The following is a 20,493-nucleotide window of genomic DNA, read 5'->3' as shown; positions in this document are numbered from 1 at the left end:
TCCCATCTGACTACTTATGCCCATGCCTAAATTCATTTATCGATAAATTGTTCTCAGATTCTAGAAGCTATTGACAAGACCAAGCAGAATCATACAGAAAATGTTATGGTAAACTTGTGCAAGATGACCTAGTCTAGCAAACATGCACATGATCTTAGTTTTCTATAAGGAAGATAAAGTTTTTAGAGACAAGATGAAGGAAAAAATAAGTCTACAAAGCAAGATAGACCCTTGAAGACGTAATGGTACAAAACTACTTTTTAACATATGTTATCTTAATACCCAATGGGCTAAGTCAGTTATTGGCTAAATTATTCATCTGGGAATTTTAATGGTGATATGAGAACGGCAGGGAAAGCAAAGTAGATGATGTTCATTAAATGTTCACTGGGTGAGTGAAGAAGAAGAAATGATGTGCTTTACTTTAGTGAGCGTCACAATCACCTGTCATGCTGATGAAAATTATGGGTACCTCTATTCACAATAGCAAAGACTTGGAACCAACCCAAATGTCCATCAATAATAGACTGGATAAAGAAAATGTCGCAAATATACACCATGGAATACTATGCAGCCATAAAAAAGATGAGCTCATGTCCTTTTCAGGGACATGGATGAAGCTGGAAACAATTATTCTCAGCAAAATATCACAAGAATAGAAAACCAAACACCACATGTTCTCACTCATAAGTGGGAGTTGAACAATGAGAACACATGGACACAGGGAGGGGAACATCACACACTGGGGCCTGTTGGGGAGTGGGGGCCTGGAGGAGGGATATCGTTTGGAGAAATACCTAATGTAAATGACGAGTTGATGGGTGCAGCAAACCAACATGATATGTGTATACCTATGTAACAAACCTGCACGTTGTGCACATGTAACCTAGAACTTAAAGTATAATAATAATAAAAAAAATTACAGGTACCTGGGACTACACCAAGAAACTGCTTTGGTAAGTCTGAGAAAGGGATCCAAACATCTATATTTTCAACAAAATTCTGAAAGGAGGCTTAAGAGCAATTGCTCTAGATGGTCTCTTCTGTCATTGTTTAGAAACCAAAATGTCTTGACTCTTATTTAATCTCAGTTCCTATTATGACTAGTTATTATCTGTGTTGTATAGATTTATAAGGATGCCAGATTAATACAAATCTTCAAAATATGTTTAAAGTAGGTCACTACTTTAGAACCAGCAGATCACAGTCTCTCAGGGACTTATTTAAGGTACAGCTCTAAGGGCATCACTATACTGAATCTCAACTTGTGGAGATGGGGTATAAGAACCCTAATGTTTCCAACTACCGTCTACATAAAAGTTATTTATGTAGAAGTATCAGGACTGCTTAGGCCGTAATGTTTATAGAGTGTGTGTGTGTGTGTGTGCGCGCGCGCATGTGTGGTGTGTGTGTATTTTAACGTTTGAAAAGAAGTGGAGTGTTCCTATCCTAACTTGCTAATTTCATTTATTCAAACAGCAACATGAGTGACTGTTGAGATTTATGGATGTAGATAATCACAGCCTTTCTCTATACATGGTGGGGCAGAGCATCTTGATGGAAGTTGGGAATACTAGGTTGTTTTAATACCAGCTCCACTATTACTTGGCTGTGTGGCCTTGGACAAATCACTGAATCTTTCTGGCATTCAATTTCCTAATTTTTCAAATGAGGAACATGGACATGATCAATAGTTATTAATCTAGGGCTGATAAACTTCGAATGCTTACACATGAAGCTCTGAACTGTGCTGCCTTCGTATGCCTTATGTTCATTTCTGAGGAGAGTGTGTAGCTTTTATCATTGCTCAGAGAAATCTATGACCCCAAAGAAGATAAGAACTACTAAATTAGAGAAATTTGGAGGCCCTTTTCAGATTTGAAATTGTTTTATTCCATAATGATGTTTTTTCAGGTTGCTCCTCTTGGAATAATTCAATAATGACTCGACTAAAGGAGGTTATATAGGATGAGAGGAATTTGCTTTGCAGACATAACCTTGCTACATTTTATGTGAGGGAAAGAAAGTGGCCTGACAGTCCATTTTTGCCTGTGCTCACAGTTATTCCTTCAATGGAAATCATTCCTTTGCAGCCTCTACCAGTTTCATCTTTGCATTAGGTGGCAACCTGCACTGTGCCCACACACTTTAAGTTTTTTTGCTTGAAATGATTCTCATGTCACAGAAGCACATGATTTATGACTTTAATGTCAATTTTTTAAAAAATTTCTTCTTGAACACTTTGTACTGCCCCTACAGTCCCCATGGTTTTTATTCAAAATGCTTCTGGCCTGTTTACTAAGCATAATAGTTCATCTATTTACATAACATTTTGCTTTGTTTCTAAAAAAATGTTGCAAGACTTGTTTTAAATGGCAAACTCAGACTTACCTAAAGAAAGGGTCAGGTATCTGGGAAGAGGATGAATCAAGCTTTTATAACTTGTATCTGTGGGATAATTAGGTTGCAGCTTTTAGTAGTTGTAATTGTTCATATAAGAAGGAAATCCAGATATTGAAAAAGTTCAAACTAGTTTTCTCTGTGTATTCTCCCTACTCTTCTCTTTGTTTGTGATGACTTTGTTTCTTCATTTGAGGCAATTTGACTCAATATGATTTTGTTGCTAAAGAGAAAAAATGTTTTGTCTTTAACTTTCTATTGGGTAATGACTTGTCTTCCTCAAAATGTTTCTTAAGGTTCCATCCCCATCTCGTACAGGTGAAATTACTCTGTCTTTTCAAGGTCAGTCTACAAATTGGTAAGATAGCATTAGAACAAAGGAATCTGTTGTTTTCCTGTTCTTGTGGTAGGCACTTATTTCAAGCTGGCTATATTTACACATGATTCATGGAGATTAACGTAATGAGAGATTATAAAAATATCCTCAGATAACACATTTTTACACTTTGAATAGACAGTTTTGATTAATTCTGATTACTTTTCGTCTTCAAATATTATGTTCCTCAAATAGAATTACCACTGCATTAAAGTGAAGAATTGGAGTCTCTGAATGTCCCCATTTCTGGATGAATTCTAAGCTTTCCTTCAGATGACCTAGGTATATCATTAATAGTGAAGATTTCACATAATTTTGTTTGACCTTCGAAAAATAATTGTTTGAAAGATAGTTTTCAAATTTTATTTTATTAGGTTGCAATATTTAGCATTTTAATTTCTGCTCCTGTGGTCAGCAGAAAATTCTTTCTCTATTTAAAGCTAAATTTAGGACATTTTGTGTTTTAAAAAAAGGCCTATTAGAAAGAATATTTATTAAAACTCTAGATAGATTGCTGTATTATCAAGCGTATCAGTCTTATTGTTAGGAAAACATTGTTCTTCCTTTATAGAATAAACTACTTGGATAATATGTCTTCTGCTCCTTGAATTTTTATGTTTATCTTTTGTAGAGATGTGGGTCCCATTATGTTGCCCAGGCTGGTCTCAAACTCCTGGCCCCGAGAGATCCTCCCACCTCTGCCTCCCAAAGTTCTGGGATTACAGGTGTAAGCCACCATGTGCAGCCTGCTCCTTGGTTTTTTAAAACAATAGTTATGAGTACATAGACACTATGCAGAAACACTTTGCATGGATTGTCTCCTTTACTTTTCATAACCTTACAAGATAACTATTTTTAGCCCCAGTATATTGGTTAGAAAGCTGAGATCTAGTGGTATTTAGTAATCTGATTATCATCACTTGGGAAATAGTTGAGTAGAGGTTTGACCCCTTAACTACCTATCGTTGAGGCACAGTAATGCAGTTCATAATTTATAATGCCTTCCCAGTAGTTTAAGATGTTTCAACTACAATTAATGAATTATCATTGTAACCTACTGAATTTTATTTCCTGAATAGTAGTCACCTTATCTTACTGTGATTAGGAAGCTATCATATTGTAGAAGCTCAGTTAGTTACTTAATTGGAATCATCATCATAAGGTGTGTCATCATCATAAGGTGTGTCATCATCATGAAGTATTATACACTCCCTAAATATTGTAGTTTATAATCTTTTCTATTTGAAAGAAAAAATTGTTATCTATCTTTATTTAGATATTCTTTACCGAGGAAAGATGACCTTGAAAATCCTCCTGAAGTTGTCATCTTAATTTTTTTTTTGAGACAGGGTGTCTATCACCCAGTCTGGGGTACAGTGGTGCAATCATGGCTCACTGGAGCCTCAAACTCCTGGGCTCAAGTGATCCTCCCGCCTCAGCCTCTCTAGTAGCTGGGACTCCAGAGTAGTTGCCACCATACCTGACTAATTTTTAAATTTTTTTTCTTGAGATGGATTCTCACTTTGTTGCCAAGTCTGGTCTCAAACTCCTGGCTTTAAGCAATCCTCTAACCTTGGCTTCTTAAAGCAGTAGGATTACAGGCATGAACCACTGTGCCCTGCCAATTTATTTTTAATCACTAATTGAGTTACCATTTTTAAAAAGTCCAGTTACATTTGAAAACTATAGGTAATACACCTGGTTGGTTAGATTTTTAGTCAATATTAGTGGTAGATAATTTTTTAGGAGAAACAAAGAAGCAAAAAGCTTTTTTGGGGGGTGTTATTTCTGAAGGCTGAACAACTAACATTATAGTAAGCTACCGTACATGAGTGAATGATGACATTTAGATAGAAGTGTAGAGCTTTTTTCCTCTACAGCCGTGATTATTAAACTTTGCTAGGTCTGAAAATCATGGACTCTTTCCCCAGAAAAGTTGACATATGTACAGCATTTTATAAAAGTGTCAAGGGAGTCATAGATAACTACTGAATTTTGATTCCTGCCTTGGACTTGGGAGAAACAGCATAACAAGTAAGGGTCTTGCAAACGTGTCCAAGGTGGCCACTGATCTCGTGAGATTTAGGGACCTCAGTGACCCTTGAACCATGAAATCCAAAGGTTTTTAGATCAGTGATCTAGAGAGGAAGTTAAGTGTTCTGACTTTGAGTTATTTTTCTTCTGAGTCCAAATACCTGCAGGGTGTGGTATGCAGCCAGTGCCAGTTTGGCTTGCAAAGACTTCTTCTTGGCTAAGTCGCCAGCATTTCGGAACGCTGTTCTCCTGTGGATGTTTTTCCAGTGTCACTGGACATGGTCAATCCTTAGGACATCCAAAGAAGACAGTAAATGGGGCCCACCTAGCACAGTTAGCTCATCATCCAGTAACTTGTTTTTGCAGTTTTTTATTTTACAATCTGGCATAGTATTGACATCCTTGCACTCCAAACCAGAGCTCATTAGAATGAGTTGGCCTTTGGTAAAATTTTCCGTCAATTAATTTTTTTTTTTGCCATGAATTTCTTTAGTAGAACAGATTTGTTTTTTAAAACATGTAGCGTTGGTTACTTATCCATTTAACCCTACCAATAGGGAATACCTCCCTGGACTCTAGACCTGGTTCCTGCTTTTCTAGTTTCCAGTTTACATGTAAACATTTAATGTATATTCAGATTCCTAGGGGTCTTCTAATCTTTTGTCTGTCTCTGTTTTCTCTTTGCTCCAAACTGTCTTACCATACTAATCTTGGTATTTTACTACCATGTTCCTTCTCTGCTGAAACACGTTTAGTGTTGCATCACCACTTACATAAGTAAGTCAAACCAGACTGAATTTATGGAAATTATCTAGTTTGCCCTCTATCTTACAGACAAGGAGTAGAAATTCCACAGAGATGATGCTATGTGTCTAAGCAGAAGCAACTTTCTGTGGAGTTCTGACGGTAAAACTGTTCCTACTGTACCTTACTACCTCCCATTTGACCTCCTTAGCTCAACGTTTGGAGGGTCTCTCTCAAATTCAGTTTTCCTGGAATATTTCTTATCTTTTATCTGGTCTCCCTAACACACTATGAGCTTTCCCATGTCTTTGCCTTTGCATAAGACCCTTCCTCTATCTAGACTGTCCCACTCCCTTGCATTTAGTATTAATAGAAATTCTTACTCATTCACATACCATGCCTAACTAAGCACTTAGTATTTTACATGAGTTATTTAATCCTTATAAATCCATCAGCTAGATTCTACATGGTTCCCATGTGACACATGTAAAAATTTAGGCTGAAGTAGATGAAGTGACTTGCCCAAGACTTCTGAGTTAGCAGGTTACAGGGCCAGGATCCAACCTGAGTGGTCTGTCTCCAGAACCTGTGCTATTAATCCATACATTAAATTCACTGCCTCTAAGGAGTATTTTCTAAGTTCCAGGCCACAGGTTCCCTCTACTCTGTAAAACTTTCCACAATGATATGTATTAGAGAAGCAGAATTTATTTCATGGTTATCTGTGCTTTCTGGAAGGTGAATCAATATACTACGGGGTTGAATATTTCCTACACAAAATGCTTGGGACGAAAAGTGTTTCAGATTTTTTTTTTTTTTCAGATTTTAGAATACTTGTGGTTTTTTCTTTTTAATATACTTTCAACTATTATTTATTTATTTTTATTTTTATTTTTATTTTGTTATTATTATACTTTAAGTTTTAGGGTACATGTGCACAATGTGCAGGTTAGTTACATATGTATACATGTGCCATGCTGGTGTGCTGCACCAATTAATTTGTCATTTAACATTAGGTATATCTCCTAATGCTATCCCTCCCCCCTCCTCCCACCCCACAACAGTCCCCAGAGCGTGATGTTCCCCTTCCTGTGTCCATGTGTTCTCATTGTTCAATTCCCACCTATGAGTGAGAACATGCGGTGTTTGGTTTTTTGTCCTTGAGATAGTTTACTGAGAATGATGATTTCCAATTTCATCCATGTCCCTACAAAGGACATGAACTCATCCTTTTTTATGGCTGCATAGTATTCCATGGTATATATGTGCCACATTTTCTTAATCCAGTCTATCATTGTTGGATATTTGGGTTGGTTCCAAGTCTTTGCTATTGTGAATAGTGCTGCAGTAAACATCTGTGTGCATGTCTCTTTATAGGAGCATGATTTATAATCCTTTGGGTATATACCCAGTAATGGGATGGCTGGGTCAAATGGTATTTCTAGTTCTAGATCCCTGAGGAATTGCCACACTGACTTCCACAAGGGTTGAACTAGTTTACAGTCCCACCAACAGTGTAAAAGTGTTCCTATTTCTCCACATCCTCTCCAACACCTGTTGTTTCCTTTTTAATGATTGCCATTCTAACTGGTGTGAGATGGTATCTCATTGTGGTTTTGATTTGCATTTCTCTGATGGCCAGTGATGGTGAGCATTTTTTCATGTGTTTTTTGGCTGCATAAATGTCTTCTTTTGAGAAGTGTCTGTTCATGTCCTTCGCCCACTTTTTGATGGGGTTGTTTGTTTTTTTCTTGTAAATTTGTTGGAGTTCATTGTAGATTCTGGATATTAGCCCTTTGTCAGATGAGTAGGTTGTGAAAATTTTCTCCCATTTTGTAGGTTGCCTGTTCACTCTGATGGTAGTTTCTTTTGCTGGGCAGAAGCTCTTTAGTTGAATTAGATCCCATTTGTCAATTTTGGCTTTTGTTGCCATTGCTTTTGGTGTTTTAGACATGAAGTCCTTGCCCACGCCTATGTCCTGAATGGTAATGCCTAGGTTTTCTTCTAGGGTTTTTATGGTTTTAGGTCTAACGTTTAAGTCTTTAATCCATCTTGAATGAATTTTTGTCTAAGGTGTAAGGAAGGGCTTCAGTTTCAGCTTTCTACATATGGCTAGCCAGTTTTCCCAGCACCATTTGTTAAATAGGGAATCCTTTCCCCATTGCTTGTTTTTCTCAGTTTGTCAAAGATCAGATAGTTGTAGATATGCGGCATTATTTCTGAGAGCTCTGTTCTGTTCCATTGATCTATATCTCTGGTTTGGTACCAGTACCATGCTGTTTTGGCTACTGTAGCCTTGTAGTATAGTTTGAAGTCAGGTAGCATGATGCCTCCAGCTTTGTTCTTTTGGCTTAGGATTGACTTGGCAATGCGGGCTTTTTTTTGGTTCCATATGAACTTTAAAGTAGTTTTTTCCAATTCTGTGAAGAAAGTCATTGGTAGCTTGATGGGGATGGCAGTGACTCTATCAATTACCTTGGGCAGTATGGCCATTTTCATGATATTGATTCTTCCTACCCATGAGCATGGAATGTTCTTCCATTTGTTTGTATCCTCTTTTATTTCATTGAGCAGTGGTTTGTAGTTCTCCTTGAAGAGGTCCTTCACATCCCTTGTAAGTTGGATTCCTAGGTATTTTATTCTCTTTGAAGCAATTGTGAATGGGAGTTCACTCATGGTTTGGCTCTCTGCTTGTCTGTTATTGGTATATAAGAATGCTTGTGATTTTTGTACATTGATTTTGTATCCTGAGACTTTGCTGAAGTTGCTTATCAGCTTAAGGAGATCTTGGGCTGAGACAATGGGGTTTTCTAGATATACAATCATGTCATCTGCAAACAGGGACAATTTGACTTCCTCTTTTCCTAATTGAATACCCTTTATTTCATTCAGGGGCTACATTTGAAGGTTTATTACTTGGGTATATTGTGTGATGCTGAAGTTTGGGGTATGATTGATCCCATCACCCAGGTAGTGAACATGGTACCCAATAGGTAGTTTTTTTAACCCTGTCTTCCTGCTTCCTATCTAGTTGTCCCTGGTGTCTATTATTGCTGTCTATTTCCACGTGTATGCAGTGTTTTGTTCCCACTTATAAGTGAGAACATGCAATATTTGGTTTTCTGTTCCTGTGTTAATTCAGTGACAATGATGGCCTCCAGCTGCATCCATATTCCTGCGAAGGACATGATTTTATTCTTTTTTGTGGCTGCATAGTATTCCATGGTGTATATGTACTGCATTGTCTTTATTCAGTCCATTGTTGATAGGCACATAGGTCGATTCCTATGTGCACATAGGCACATAGGTTGATAGGCACATAGGTCTATTGTGAATAGTACTGTGATGAACGTACAAATGCATGGTTTTATTTGGTAGAAGGACTTATTTTGGATATACACCCAGCAATGGGATTGCTGGGTTGAATGGTATTTCTGAATTATTTGAGAAATCCCCAAATTTCTTTCCACAGTGGCTGAACAGTGTATATGCATTCCGTTTTCTCTGCAGCCTCACCAACATCTGTCGTTTTTTGACATTTTTTAAAATTATCCTTTAAGTTCTGGGGTACAAGTGCAGAACGTGCAGTTTGTTACATAGGTATACACGTGCCATGGTGGTTTGCTGCAGCCATCAACCCGTCACCTACATTAGGTATTTCTCCTAGTGCTAGCCTTCCCCTAGCCCCCCAATACCCAACAGGCCCTGGTGTGTGATGTTTCCCTCCCTGTGTCCATATGTTCTCATTGTTCAACTCCCACTTATGAGTGAGAACATGTGTTGTTTGGTTTTCTGTTTTTCTGTTAGTTTACTGAGAATGGTTGTTTCCAGCTTCATCCATATCCCTGCAAAGGACATGAACTCATCCTTTTTTATGGCTGCATATTATTCCATGTTGTATATATGCCACATTTTCTTTATTCAGTCTATCACTGATGGACATTTGGGTTGGTTCCAAGTCTTTGCTATTGTGAATAATGCCGCAATAAACATACGTGTGAATTTGTCTTTATAGTAGAATGATTTATAATCCTTTGGGTATATACCCAGTAATGGGATGGCTGGGTCAAATGGTATTTCTTGTTCTGCCTCCTTGAGGAATTGCTACACTATCTTCCACAATGGTTGAACTAATTTACACTCCCACCAACATGAGAGCCATTCTAACCCATATGAGATGGTGTCTTATTGTGGTTTTGATTTTCATTTCTCTGTTGATTAGTGAGGTTGAGCAATTTTTCATGTTTCTTGGCCCCTTGCATATCTTCTTTTGTGAAATGTTTATGTCTTTAGCTTACTTGTTGTTTATGGGGTTATTTTTTGCGTGTTGAATTGTTTAAGTTCCTTTTAGGTTCTGGATATTAGATCTTTGTTGGATGCATAGTTTACAAATATTTTCCTCCATTCTGTAGGTTGTCTATTTACTCTGTTAGTAGTTTCTTTTGCTGTGTAGTAGCTCTTTAGTTTAATTAGCTCCCAATGTCATTTTTTGTTTCTGTTGGAATTGCTTTTGAGGATTTAGTCATAAATTATTCCCCAAAGCCAATGTCCAGAATGGTGTTTACTGAGTTTTCTTCCAGGATTTTTACAGTGTGGGGCCTTACATTTAAATCTTTAATTCCTTTTGAGTTAATTTTTGTATGTGTTGAATAGTAGGGGTCTAGTTCCGTTCTTCTGCATATAGCTAGCCAGTTAACCCAGCACCATTTATTGAATAGGGAGTCCTTTCCCCATTATGTATGTTTATTGACTTTGTCAAAGATCACATGGCTTGTATGCACGCAGCTTTGTTTTAGATTTCAGATTAGAGATGCTCAATCTGTATAAATGCTTAGAAAGTAATATTAATACAATAATTTATTAAGCGACCACAAATATCTACAACTTGACTTTCTAAGTTCTCTTCCAAATGTAATTAGAAGGAAACCAATGAAAACCAAGAACCTAATAATGGGGAGACTGCGATATAGGTAGATGTGCTGAGCCCCAGCACACAAAGCCAGGGTTTGCATCCTACCTGCACCAGTTGCTCCTAAATGCCTATACCTTGGTGATACCAGTTAACCTCTCTGAGTTTCCATGACCTCATTTGTAAAATAAGCTTAATATAATCTCTCATGGGGTTGTGGTAGAGACTGTATATGAAAACTTGTTTTAAATTATAAAGCACATTTCAAAAACAGTATTGTTTTTCAGTCTCAGCAGAAATTGAATATCAGTAAATCAGCTTAACGAATAAATTACTGTATTATTGTACACTGCCTTACCACCAGTGGTAGAGTGTAGATTTTGGTGTTTTTGTCAGGGAACTTCCTATAAGCCTTCTTTGAACTAATATTTGTATATAAATTATTCATGAAATGGAATTGGTCAGCATACTCTTTACATTTTCTTTGCTTTTTAGACATATACTCAGATCCCACACTTTCTAAATACTAATCTAGTTGATTGTATTTTTGTATTTTTAAAATAATATAAATTATGCTTAAGAAAGGGCTGGATTGTTAAGCAGCTTGTGTTCAGAATACCTGCCACTCTTGCTGCATTTTTCTATCTGGAATGCCTTTAATTTACCTGGTTTATTCAAAATGAGATAGAATATTGCTGCTTAGTTGTTGCTTTCACACCTGCAACAGGTCTGCTGTGTCTTTGTCACTAGGGTTTACATAAAATGACTAGACTCTTTTTCCTCTCAAAGATGAGGGTGAAGATTAAGAAGAGAAAAGAAATTATGGAAGCTTGGTGGAAAGTTTGAGAGGAAGAAAGTTAAGTGTAAAGAGTAAGGGAGTTAATGCCAAAAATAAATGAACAAAAATGCCATCATGTCTGGCAGCTCAGATGTGTTTTCAATAAGCAGCAATGGAATGGACACGGTGGCTCAAGCCTGTAATCCCAGCATTTTGAGAGGCCAAGGCAGACACATCACTTGAGGCCAGGAGTTTGAGACCAGACTGGCCAACATGGCAAAACCCCGTCTCTGCTAAAAATACAAAAATTAGCCAGGTGTAGTGGTGCGTGCCTGTAATCCCAGAGGCTGACACATGCGAGGACTCCTTAAGCCCAGGAGGTGGAGGTTGGAGTGAGCCAGGATCGTGCTACTGCACTCCAGCCTGGGTGACAGAGTGAGACTCTGTACCAAAAAAAGAAAAAAAAAAAAGCAACAATGATACTAATATTTTATTTAGGGTGGCATGAAGAAGGTTGATGGTGAAGATTCACAAGTGGAAAATACCCAGAACAAGTGCCCAGAGGGTGTAGAGTGTGAAAATATGTAGTGGAGCTAAGAGACAAGGGAGGCTCTGCTCTCAAGGGACATGGGTTCTAGTCTAGACTTAACATGTGATGGCTGTGTGACCTTAGTCAAGGCACTTGACCCCTTCTAGACTCAGTTTCTTCATCTGTTAAATAGAGATAATATGTCAGCGGGATCTGTGGATAAATTGTAATAATGCAGCCTAAGCCCATAGTGAGCACAGTGCCTGGCACATAGTAAATATTTGATACGTGTTAGACACTGTTACTATTTTATGATTATGTGAACTTAGGGAAGAGGAACCATACTAAGTGCCTCAGTTCAGAGCTGAAATGAGTGTCAGGTGGCATTACTGGAAGTAGGATGGTAGTAAGCACCATGAGATCAGTTACTACCTTAGCTCCTATCTGACTACTTATGCCCATGCCTAAATTCATTTATCGATAAATTGTTCTCAGATTCTAGAAGCTATTGACAAGACCAAGCAGAATCATACAGAAAATGTTATGGTAAACTTGTGCAAGATGACCTAGTCTAGCAAACATGTACGTGATCTCAGTTTTCTATAAGGAAGATAAAGTTTTTAGAGACAAGATGAAGGAAAAAATAAGTCTACAAAGCAAGATAGACCCTTGAAGACGTAATGGTACAAAACTACTTTTTAACGTATGTTATCTTAATACCCAATGGGCTAAGTCAGTTGTTGGCTAGATTATTCAACTGGGAATTTTAATGGTGATATAAGAGAAGGTTGGGTACAGCAAAGTTGGTACAGTGTGTAGGAAGGAAGAGAACCTAGAACTCTGTAACTTAATAGGGTTATATGCCTCCAAAGTCAGTTGCCAGTATAGCTCTCAGTAAAGAACATGGATTGTTTATAATGTGTTTGGCACATTCATCTATCTTAATTCTAAATGACCATTTGACATAGGTATCTTGATCTTCATTTTACAAATTAGAGGAACCAATGTACAGAGTGTAGATTTGTCCCAGATTCCTTTGTCCCAAACCTATTGCTTATTCACTTACACCAGAATGACTGATGTAAGTAAGTCAGACATTATTTAAAGCCTTCAAAAGAACCTAGGCAAATATTTGAGACTTCTCAAATGTTCAGCCCAAGGTAAGAGAATTAAGTTACATCACAAAATGAATCTTTCTAAATTATTTCTTGTAAAGCATTTGCATCTCGTAAGTAGCATTGTTCTTTTGAAGTTTCACTGATCATTTTTTAGGTTCAACATAAAATAGTAGTTCTCAAATTTGGGTGCACATCAGAATCACCTGGAGGACTTGTTAAGTAAGATTCAGTAGGTCTGGTATGGCCTGAGAATATGCATTTCTGACAGGTTCCCTATTGCTGGCACATCACTTTGAGGTCCACATTTTGAGAACCACTGACATAAAAAGGATTTATTTTATGATTAATCTTATGGAGGAACAAGTAGGAAAATAGTCCTGGAGGGGAATTCCAAGATCACAGGTGGAAGCTGAAATTCAGATCATGTTTCCAAAACTCAGTAGGTTATACCTAGCCAGCCATAACTGAATTTGGAGTCTAAAAGATTTGTGTTATCACTTTTTTATTTTGAAGGATGCTTTTGATTACAGAGGGAAATCAAGGATTAAAAATCAATATACATGTAAATATTGAAATTCATTGGTAACTCTAAAAAGCACAACAGTTTTGTATGCTTTCTTCCAAAGCACTACAAATATGATTAACTGATGTATAAGAATTTTCTTATGGAATTTTTTTTTTGTCTCTGTAGGTGGCAAATCTTCCAAAAGACTATATGATAACCCTCAAATATGTCCCCGGGATGGATGTTTTGGTATGTAAACTACATTTCTGAGTTTCATTTTAGTAGCTCATAGAAGAAATGGGATCATTCATATTGAGATAGTACACTAGCTGCTATTTAGGAGCTTGCTTATTGTCAGGATTTGAAGAATTTATCTTTGGAATTTGACTTGCATGGTTTTTTTTCCCCTCTTAAGCAACTGTTAAACTTTATCAGTGATCATTTCAGCACATATATCCTAGACCTGTATAGTTGTTCTTCACTATCCTTAGGGAATTGGTTCCAGGAGACCTTCCAACCCTCCATCCTCCCCACTCACTCTACCATCAGGATACTGAAATCCTAGGATGCTCAAGTCCTTTCTATGAATGGCATAGTATTTGCATATAACCTATGCACATTCTTCTGTATACTTGATTTTTAAATTTTTATTTTTCACCATGGAAGGCACACTGGAACTCCTGTGTGTTACAGGAGTTTAGTTCCAGGAATTTGGAACTAAATTATTTCTAAATTAATTCTAACACTGAATATAATGCCTATATTACATAAATCATAGTTATACTCTGCTTTTAAAATTTGTTTTATGTTTTCTTATTGTTTGAATATTTTCCATCTTTGGTTGATTGAATCCATGGATACAGAGGGCCATCTGTACTTCCAAAGTAAATACGATTATCTTCGTTAGACCTAGCCACAGATTTTCTCATTTTCCTTAAGCATCCCCCTAAAAAGGACTTGAGTGTAAGTTTATGTAAATTCTTTTTCATAGCTGACCTATCTCACTTGTTTAATTTGAAAACACGATTTGATTTACTAGCAGTGCAATAGATTCTTAGAACCTTACAACAAGTGTATGTGTTTACTATTATAAGTACTATTCTGTTGCTGAAACCAAGAAATTTTAATTATTTTTCTCATTACACAATATCAGAATTCATACATGAAGAAATATTTCAAGTATAGAGAATAATGTAATATCTGTATACCCATCACAGAGCTTATCAAACCTTACTATTGTGCAATACTTGCTTCAAATATATTTTTAATAATGAAACATTACAAATGTAACTAATGCCCTATGTATGCTCCTTCTCTGTCTTCATTAATCCCCACTTTGTCTCTTAGTGGTAACACTTATTCTGAGCTGGACTTTTTCATTCCAATGTGTGCTTTCAGGGCTTGTAAAGTGGACAGCATTCCCTGGTGTTATGTAGAGCAGGAGGAGCATTCTCTTATATGTTTACTGCAATGTATGCACCCATACATAAGACATGGAACTTTTTGAATATTTAATAATTTTATGTTAAGCTTCTATACTTTGAAGTTCGCTTATATCTTTCAACATGCTTTGACAAGTTGTTTTATGTTGACTCATTTCAACTACTGTACTGTGTTTCTTGAGTAAATTTAAAACCGTTTGAGTTACTCTCTTCTCTACAACTCTCATCTTTCCATAATCTACCAAAACTTATTATACATCTACTTTGTGCAAGTTGTTTTAGGTTTTGACCAATTTTTGTGGATCAGTCCATCAAAGTTGTTACCAATTTAAACATGTTATTATGTGCTTTTGCTTAAAATGCATTTCAAAGACTACAAGGCTGTCATTTCAAGAGAATGTCAAAGCTACATTTCTTTTTATTAGTAAGCATTTTAGCATGAACTACCTAAAGTTTTTTTTAGAATTCCTTAGAACATGTATCTTCATGTTGAACCATTTATCCTTAAGCCTACGTCAATGTCTATCCTATTGAGTTAGGGGGAGTTCTCTGGAAATAGAAATGGAAAATTATTAGCAGCCTGAAAGTTAATTAATTTTATTATTTGGTACTTAGGAAGTATTTAGTTAGGAAAAACTAACCAGGAGCCAGCACTTTGGCAGACACTTGAAGAAACAAACACACATCAATTAGGCAATGATCTTTTGTTCAAAAAGTTTAGTAATTGGGAAGGTAGGCAGGGGGAATTATGTGGCCTTTTTATAACACTTTTCCATTTGCAAAATGATTTCACATATTAATTTTCTTGGCAGATTAGAAAAACTGAGGAAGATAAAATAGCTATTATGATTCCTATTTTACAAATGATATATTCAGCTTTACAGCTCAAAAGTATTTTGCCCAAGGTTATACAATTAGAAAGTGACAGAGTCTTAAAAAGAAACCCCTAGGGTCATCAGACTCTTAACCCTGGGTTACAGAAAGTGAGGATCTAAATAATTACAATACTTAGGGAAAGTGTTTGAAGGGAAGCTTCTAGGTAATAAAGACCCACCCCAGATCCTTCCTGACTGCAGCAGCATTTAGGATTGTGATTGCCAAGCACTCAAAGATAACCTGCTGCTCTTTGAAAAACAAATGTTAAACTGAAAACAACTAAGTAGAATTTTTTGTGCTGGTATAATCATAGAATGTGCTAAATCATAGATTTCAATGTCGGCTTGTGATAGCAAGAGCCAAGCTTGTGAAAATAAAGCTGATTCACTGCCACATATTTTGTGCTTGTTTCTGTCATTGAGAAAAGTCTACTATTATTTGATTGTGGCATGCTGTCCTGGCACAACTGGAGAAACACTGTTCTTCTTGGCCACCACCGTGGGCAAGAAAAACAAGGCCATGTTTAGAGCATTGGACAGAACCAGGGGTCTCACCCTTTGTTTTACCTTCATTTTGAAATGTTCGTTTCTGCCAAGACCAGAGGAGTTTCCCAGTGGGGAGGCCTCTGATTATTTGCGAGTGGTCAGAGTCCCAGCTGCCTTATCTTTTGTCTTTAAACAATAGAGGGTGGAGTGGGAATAGGTGCCAAAAAGATTCTCTGGTGCCAAAGCAATAAAATTCTGCCCATGGGCACTGGGCAGAAGAAAGCTCTAGAATAGAATACACTTTTATTTTTATTTTTATTTTGCCTTCGTTTTAAAAAACAGCTAAATTCTCCTAGAAAAGGGAGTTCACTTTTCCAAGGTCCTTCTTAGAAAATTACCTAGCAGATTCTCTCACAAATAGCAGAGTGTGATCAACCACTTAGTGTTTAAATCTAATGATAATCACCAATGCTATTTTAAACTCTTTGAAACTATTATATTGCCAGACTGTTAAAATTTCCTTTAACTTCCTAACCTTAAGGAATACCTAGATATTTGTGGTCTTTTACATTTACTAGTAATGTTATTGTAGAAAGAATAAAAATGGCATTGCTGAATTGTTGCCACACATCTTCATTCATTTGAACTTCCATAGCATTACATAAACTGTGGGTTGCTTGTAATATTTGAGTTTAAAAATCTTCATTAATTTTTTAAATTTTTTTATTTTTAGCTATTATGGATACATAAGAGTTGTATATATTTATGGGGTACACGTGATATTTTGATACAAGCACACAGTGTGTAATGATCCAATCAGAGTAACTGGAATATTCATCAGCTCAACTTTATAATTTCTTTGTGTTAGGAACATTCCAATTCCACTCTTTTAGTTATATTGAAACACACATTTTTATTAACTGTGTCACCTATTTTGCTACTGAACACTAGATCTTATTCCTTCTTCAGTTTTTACTTAAAGTATATATTCATCAGCTTTCTTTTAGTTTTTTATCTGCAAATAATTTTAAATTTACAAAAAAGTTGCAAGAATATTTAAAGAACACCCATGTGCCCTTTAATCCCAATTCACCTATTTCACATATTTTTAACATTCTGCCTCATTTGCTTTATCAGTTGCTTTCTTTCTATGTATGCATGTGTGTTTTATTATATTTCTGAACTTCTTGAATAAGTTGTATACTGATGCATACATGGCCATTTACTCTTAAATACTTCAGTGTGTATTTCCTACGTAAAGGATATTTTCTTACCTAAACACAATACATTTGCAACTTCAATAAATTTTACAATAATTATAGTACTTTAATCTAGGTCTGTATTTCAATTTAGCCTTCTTTTTTTGCATTTCTTTTCCTTCAGTATAAGATCTTATCTAGGATCATGATTTTCATTTTGATACCATGTAAATAATGAATCCCAAAGATACCTTGTTTTGGGAATGTATTACCTGACATGGCAAAAAGGACTTTGCAGGTGTAATTAAATTAAGGATTTATAGATGGAAAAGTTATTTTGGATTATCTAGGTGGTCCCACTCTGATTTACATGAGCCCTTATAAAAGGGAGGCAGGAGTGTCAGAGCCAGAGAGGGAGATTTGAAAATATCACACTGCTGGCTTCAAAGATGGAAGAGGCATTCACAAACCAAGGAACGCACGTGGCCTCTGGAAGCTGGAAAAGGCAAAGAAAATGATTTTTCCTTTAGAGCATCCAAAAGAAACACAGCCCTAATGAATACCTTGGTATTAGCCTATTCAGACCTATTTTAAACTTCTGACCTCCAGAACTGTAAAATAACGAATTTGTGCTGCTTTAAGCCACCAAGTTTGTAGTACTTTGTTATAGCAGCAATAATAAGCTACTACATCCTGTCTCTCTAGTCTCCTTTAAGAGTTCCTCAGGCTTTCTTTGTCTTTATGGCACTGATATTTTTGAATGAGACAGTCCTCCCCTTTAAGAAAAGTGTTTCTCTTTGCAACATTTGATTGATGTTTCTTAATGCTTCTGTGGAGCTTATGCAATTCAAGTGACAATGCTACATAAGTGATGATTTGTGCTCAGGTAACCACATCCAGAGGCACACAGAGTCCATCTTCTCCTCATGGTGCTGTTTGTTTTGATCATCTGGTTAAGATGTTCAACTATTTATGTATATTTACTCATTCACAATTTTGGGAGAGACACTTTAAGGCCATGTAAGCAAACCTTCTCCTTATCAAAGTTTCTCCCACAGATTCAGCATCTATTGATGATACTTACCTGAACCAATCTTTGCTATCATTGTCAGTTTTTCATTCAGACTTTTTAAAGGCACAGCTAAATGTGGAAGTGATTGGCAGCATGTGATGCTACTCTAACAATAAGCCTTCCAACCTTCTTCCCTCTTCAGTACCCTTCCTCAGGTATGCACAATTTCACTTCTTGGCTATTCTCATCTTCTTTTGCCTGGCCCTGTTACTTACCTCTGGGCTCTTTGCATTTTCTCTGATACCTCAGGATTTATTATTTGATGTTTTGATTCTTCCTGAATAGACAGAGTGATTTAAAAAGAAATACATCCAATCATTTCATTCCTCCTTTATATTCATTGAATGGCTTTTTGTTGCTCTTAGGAAACAGGAAAAGGAGGTGCTTCAACGAGGCCTCCAAGACTATAGTGATCTAGCTGGGCACAGTGGCTCACGCCTGTAATCTCAGCATTTTGGGGGGCCGAGACAGGTGGATCACGAGGTCAGGAGATTGAGACCATCCTGGCTAACACAGTGAAACCCCTTCTCTACTAAAAATACAGAAAATTAGCCGGGCGTGGTGGTGGGCACCTGTAGTCCCAGCTACTCAGGAGACTGAGGCAGGAGAATGGCATGAACCTGGGAGGTGGAGCTTGCAGTGAGCCAAGATCGCACCACTGCACTCCAGCCTGGGTGACAGAGCGAGACTCCATCTCAAAAAAAAAAAAAAAAAAAGACTATACTGATCCTGATCTGGCACCTTTCCGTATCCTTTTTCAGTCCTTTATCATTACCGGTTCCTTGCTGCCACATATCTTCTTGCCTGGCTTTCTCTGTACCTGGAATCCTGATTGGTTCTTTTGTCTAGCTAACACCTGATTCTTTTAGATTTCGGTTTTGATTTTTGATGAAACCAAATTGTTCTACTGGAAACTCTTTTCATAGCACTCCTCAGAGTAGCAGTTTTGGATGTATTTGTGGGATGATTTAATGGATAATCTTCCACCAAGCTGTAAACTTCACGAAGGTAGGAACTATATTCTTTTTGCTCTGCATTAGATTCTCAGTGCCTCATGGATGCTCATAGGCATTTAATGAATATTTGCTGTAAGAAAGTGAAGAAAGTAAGGAAGAAGAAAAGTTCCCTACCATATAATCATTTGTAATTTCCTTGAGGCACAGATTTGAACTGAGTATAGTTCACAAGGTTATAATGATGAGGTGAGTGCCTTTAACTCATCACACAGTATCTGCACTCCAACGTTATTATCTTCTTTTAGATACGTGTGAATTTTTTGAAATATTTTAGGTGTAAGAATTGTATTATGCAACTTTGGGGAATCACAGCTTCTTTAAGCCTTCTGTTCTACTGCTTTAATTGAGTTATTTTTGCATTCAAGAACCTGCTTATTGTTCCCATTTACTAAAGGCTGAGAGCCAAATTCCTGAACCTAATGTTCATGACTCTCCGTAATCCTGCCCTAACCTAACCAACTCATCTGAATACCCATTATTCCCCAACACAAACTTGCCACCTCAGCCACATGCATCACTGCCTCCTAAAATCAATGCGCCTGTTCTCAAAAAATGCCCTTTCTTCTCCCATCCACTTATGCAAATTCTACCCACAGAATCATGCAATATCTTGGGGCTTAACCCATCTTAGTGGTCATCTCCTCCAAGGTCAGTTTAAGATTTCTCTTGCACGCAAGGACATTTTCTGCTCTTTCAGACCACACTTTCTCTCCCTTGTATCATTTGATCAGGTGAAATTGGCATCACATCTACTCTGTGCTGAGTGTTTTGCTTGATGCTGGGGCTTGGTGGTCAGCAACACTAACATTGCACCTGCTATGTGGACCCTATCTTTTAGTTTATTATCTTGTGACTCCTATGGAATTTGTCCAGAAGCTATTCATCTTGGGTACATGATCATATATTGCTTACATAGAGCTTAATATTTTAAGTGTTATGTATTTGTCTCAAAGTATTATTGTGAGAAATAATTAAGATACAAAAAATATGAGTTGTGGTGTGCATATAAT

General features: G+C 36.9%; 1 protein-coding gene across 2 annotated transcripts in view; it reads left to right on the top strand.

Moving 5' to 3' along the window:
• KITLG (KIT ligand) overlaps window positions 1–20,493 on the top strand; it is an 89,710-nt gene that overhangs the window by 36,430 nt on the left and 32,787 nt on the right. For both annotated transcript variants that reach the window (XM_054444648.2, XM_054444647.2), the window contains exon 3: window positions 13,580–13,642. In XM_054444648.2, coding sequence (XP_054300623.1) covers window positions 13,580–13,642 — 63 coding nt within the window. The remainder of the gene's footprint in view (window positions 1–13,579; window positions 13,643–20,493) is intronic.

The sequence above is a fragment of the Pongo pygmaeus genome, chromosome 10 (genome assembly GCF_028885625.2).
Source record: "Pongo pygmaeus isolate AG05252 chromosome 10, NHGRI_mPonPyg2-v2.0_pri, whole genome shotgun sequence".
Taxonomy (NCBI): domain Eukaryota; kingdom Metazoa; phylum Chordata; class Mammalia; order Primates; family Hominidae; genus Pongo; species Pongo pygmaeus.
Note: the sequence above shows the minus strand (reverse complement) of the source record. Positions and strands in the feature narration are given on the sequence as shown.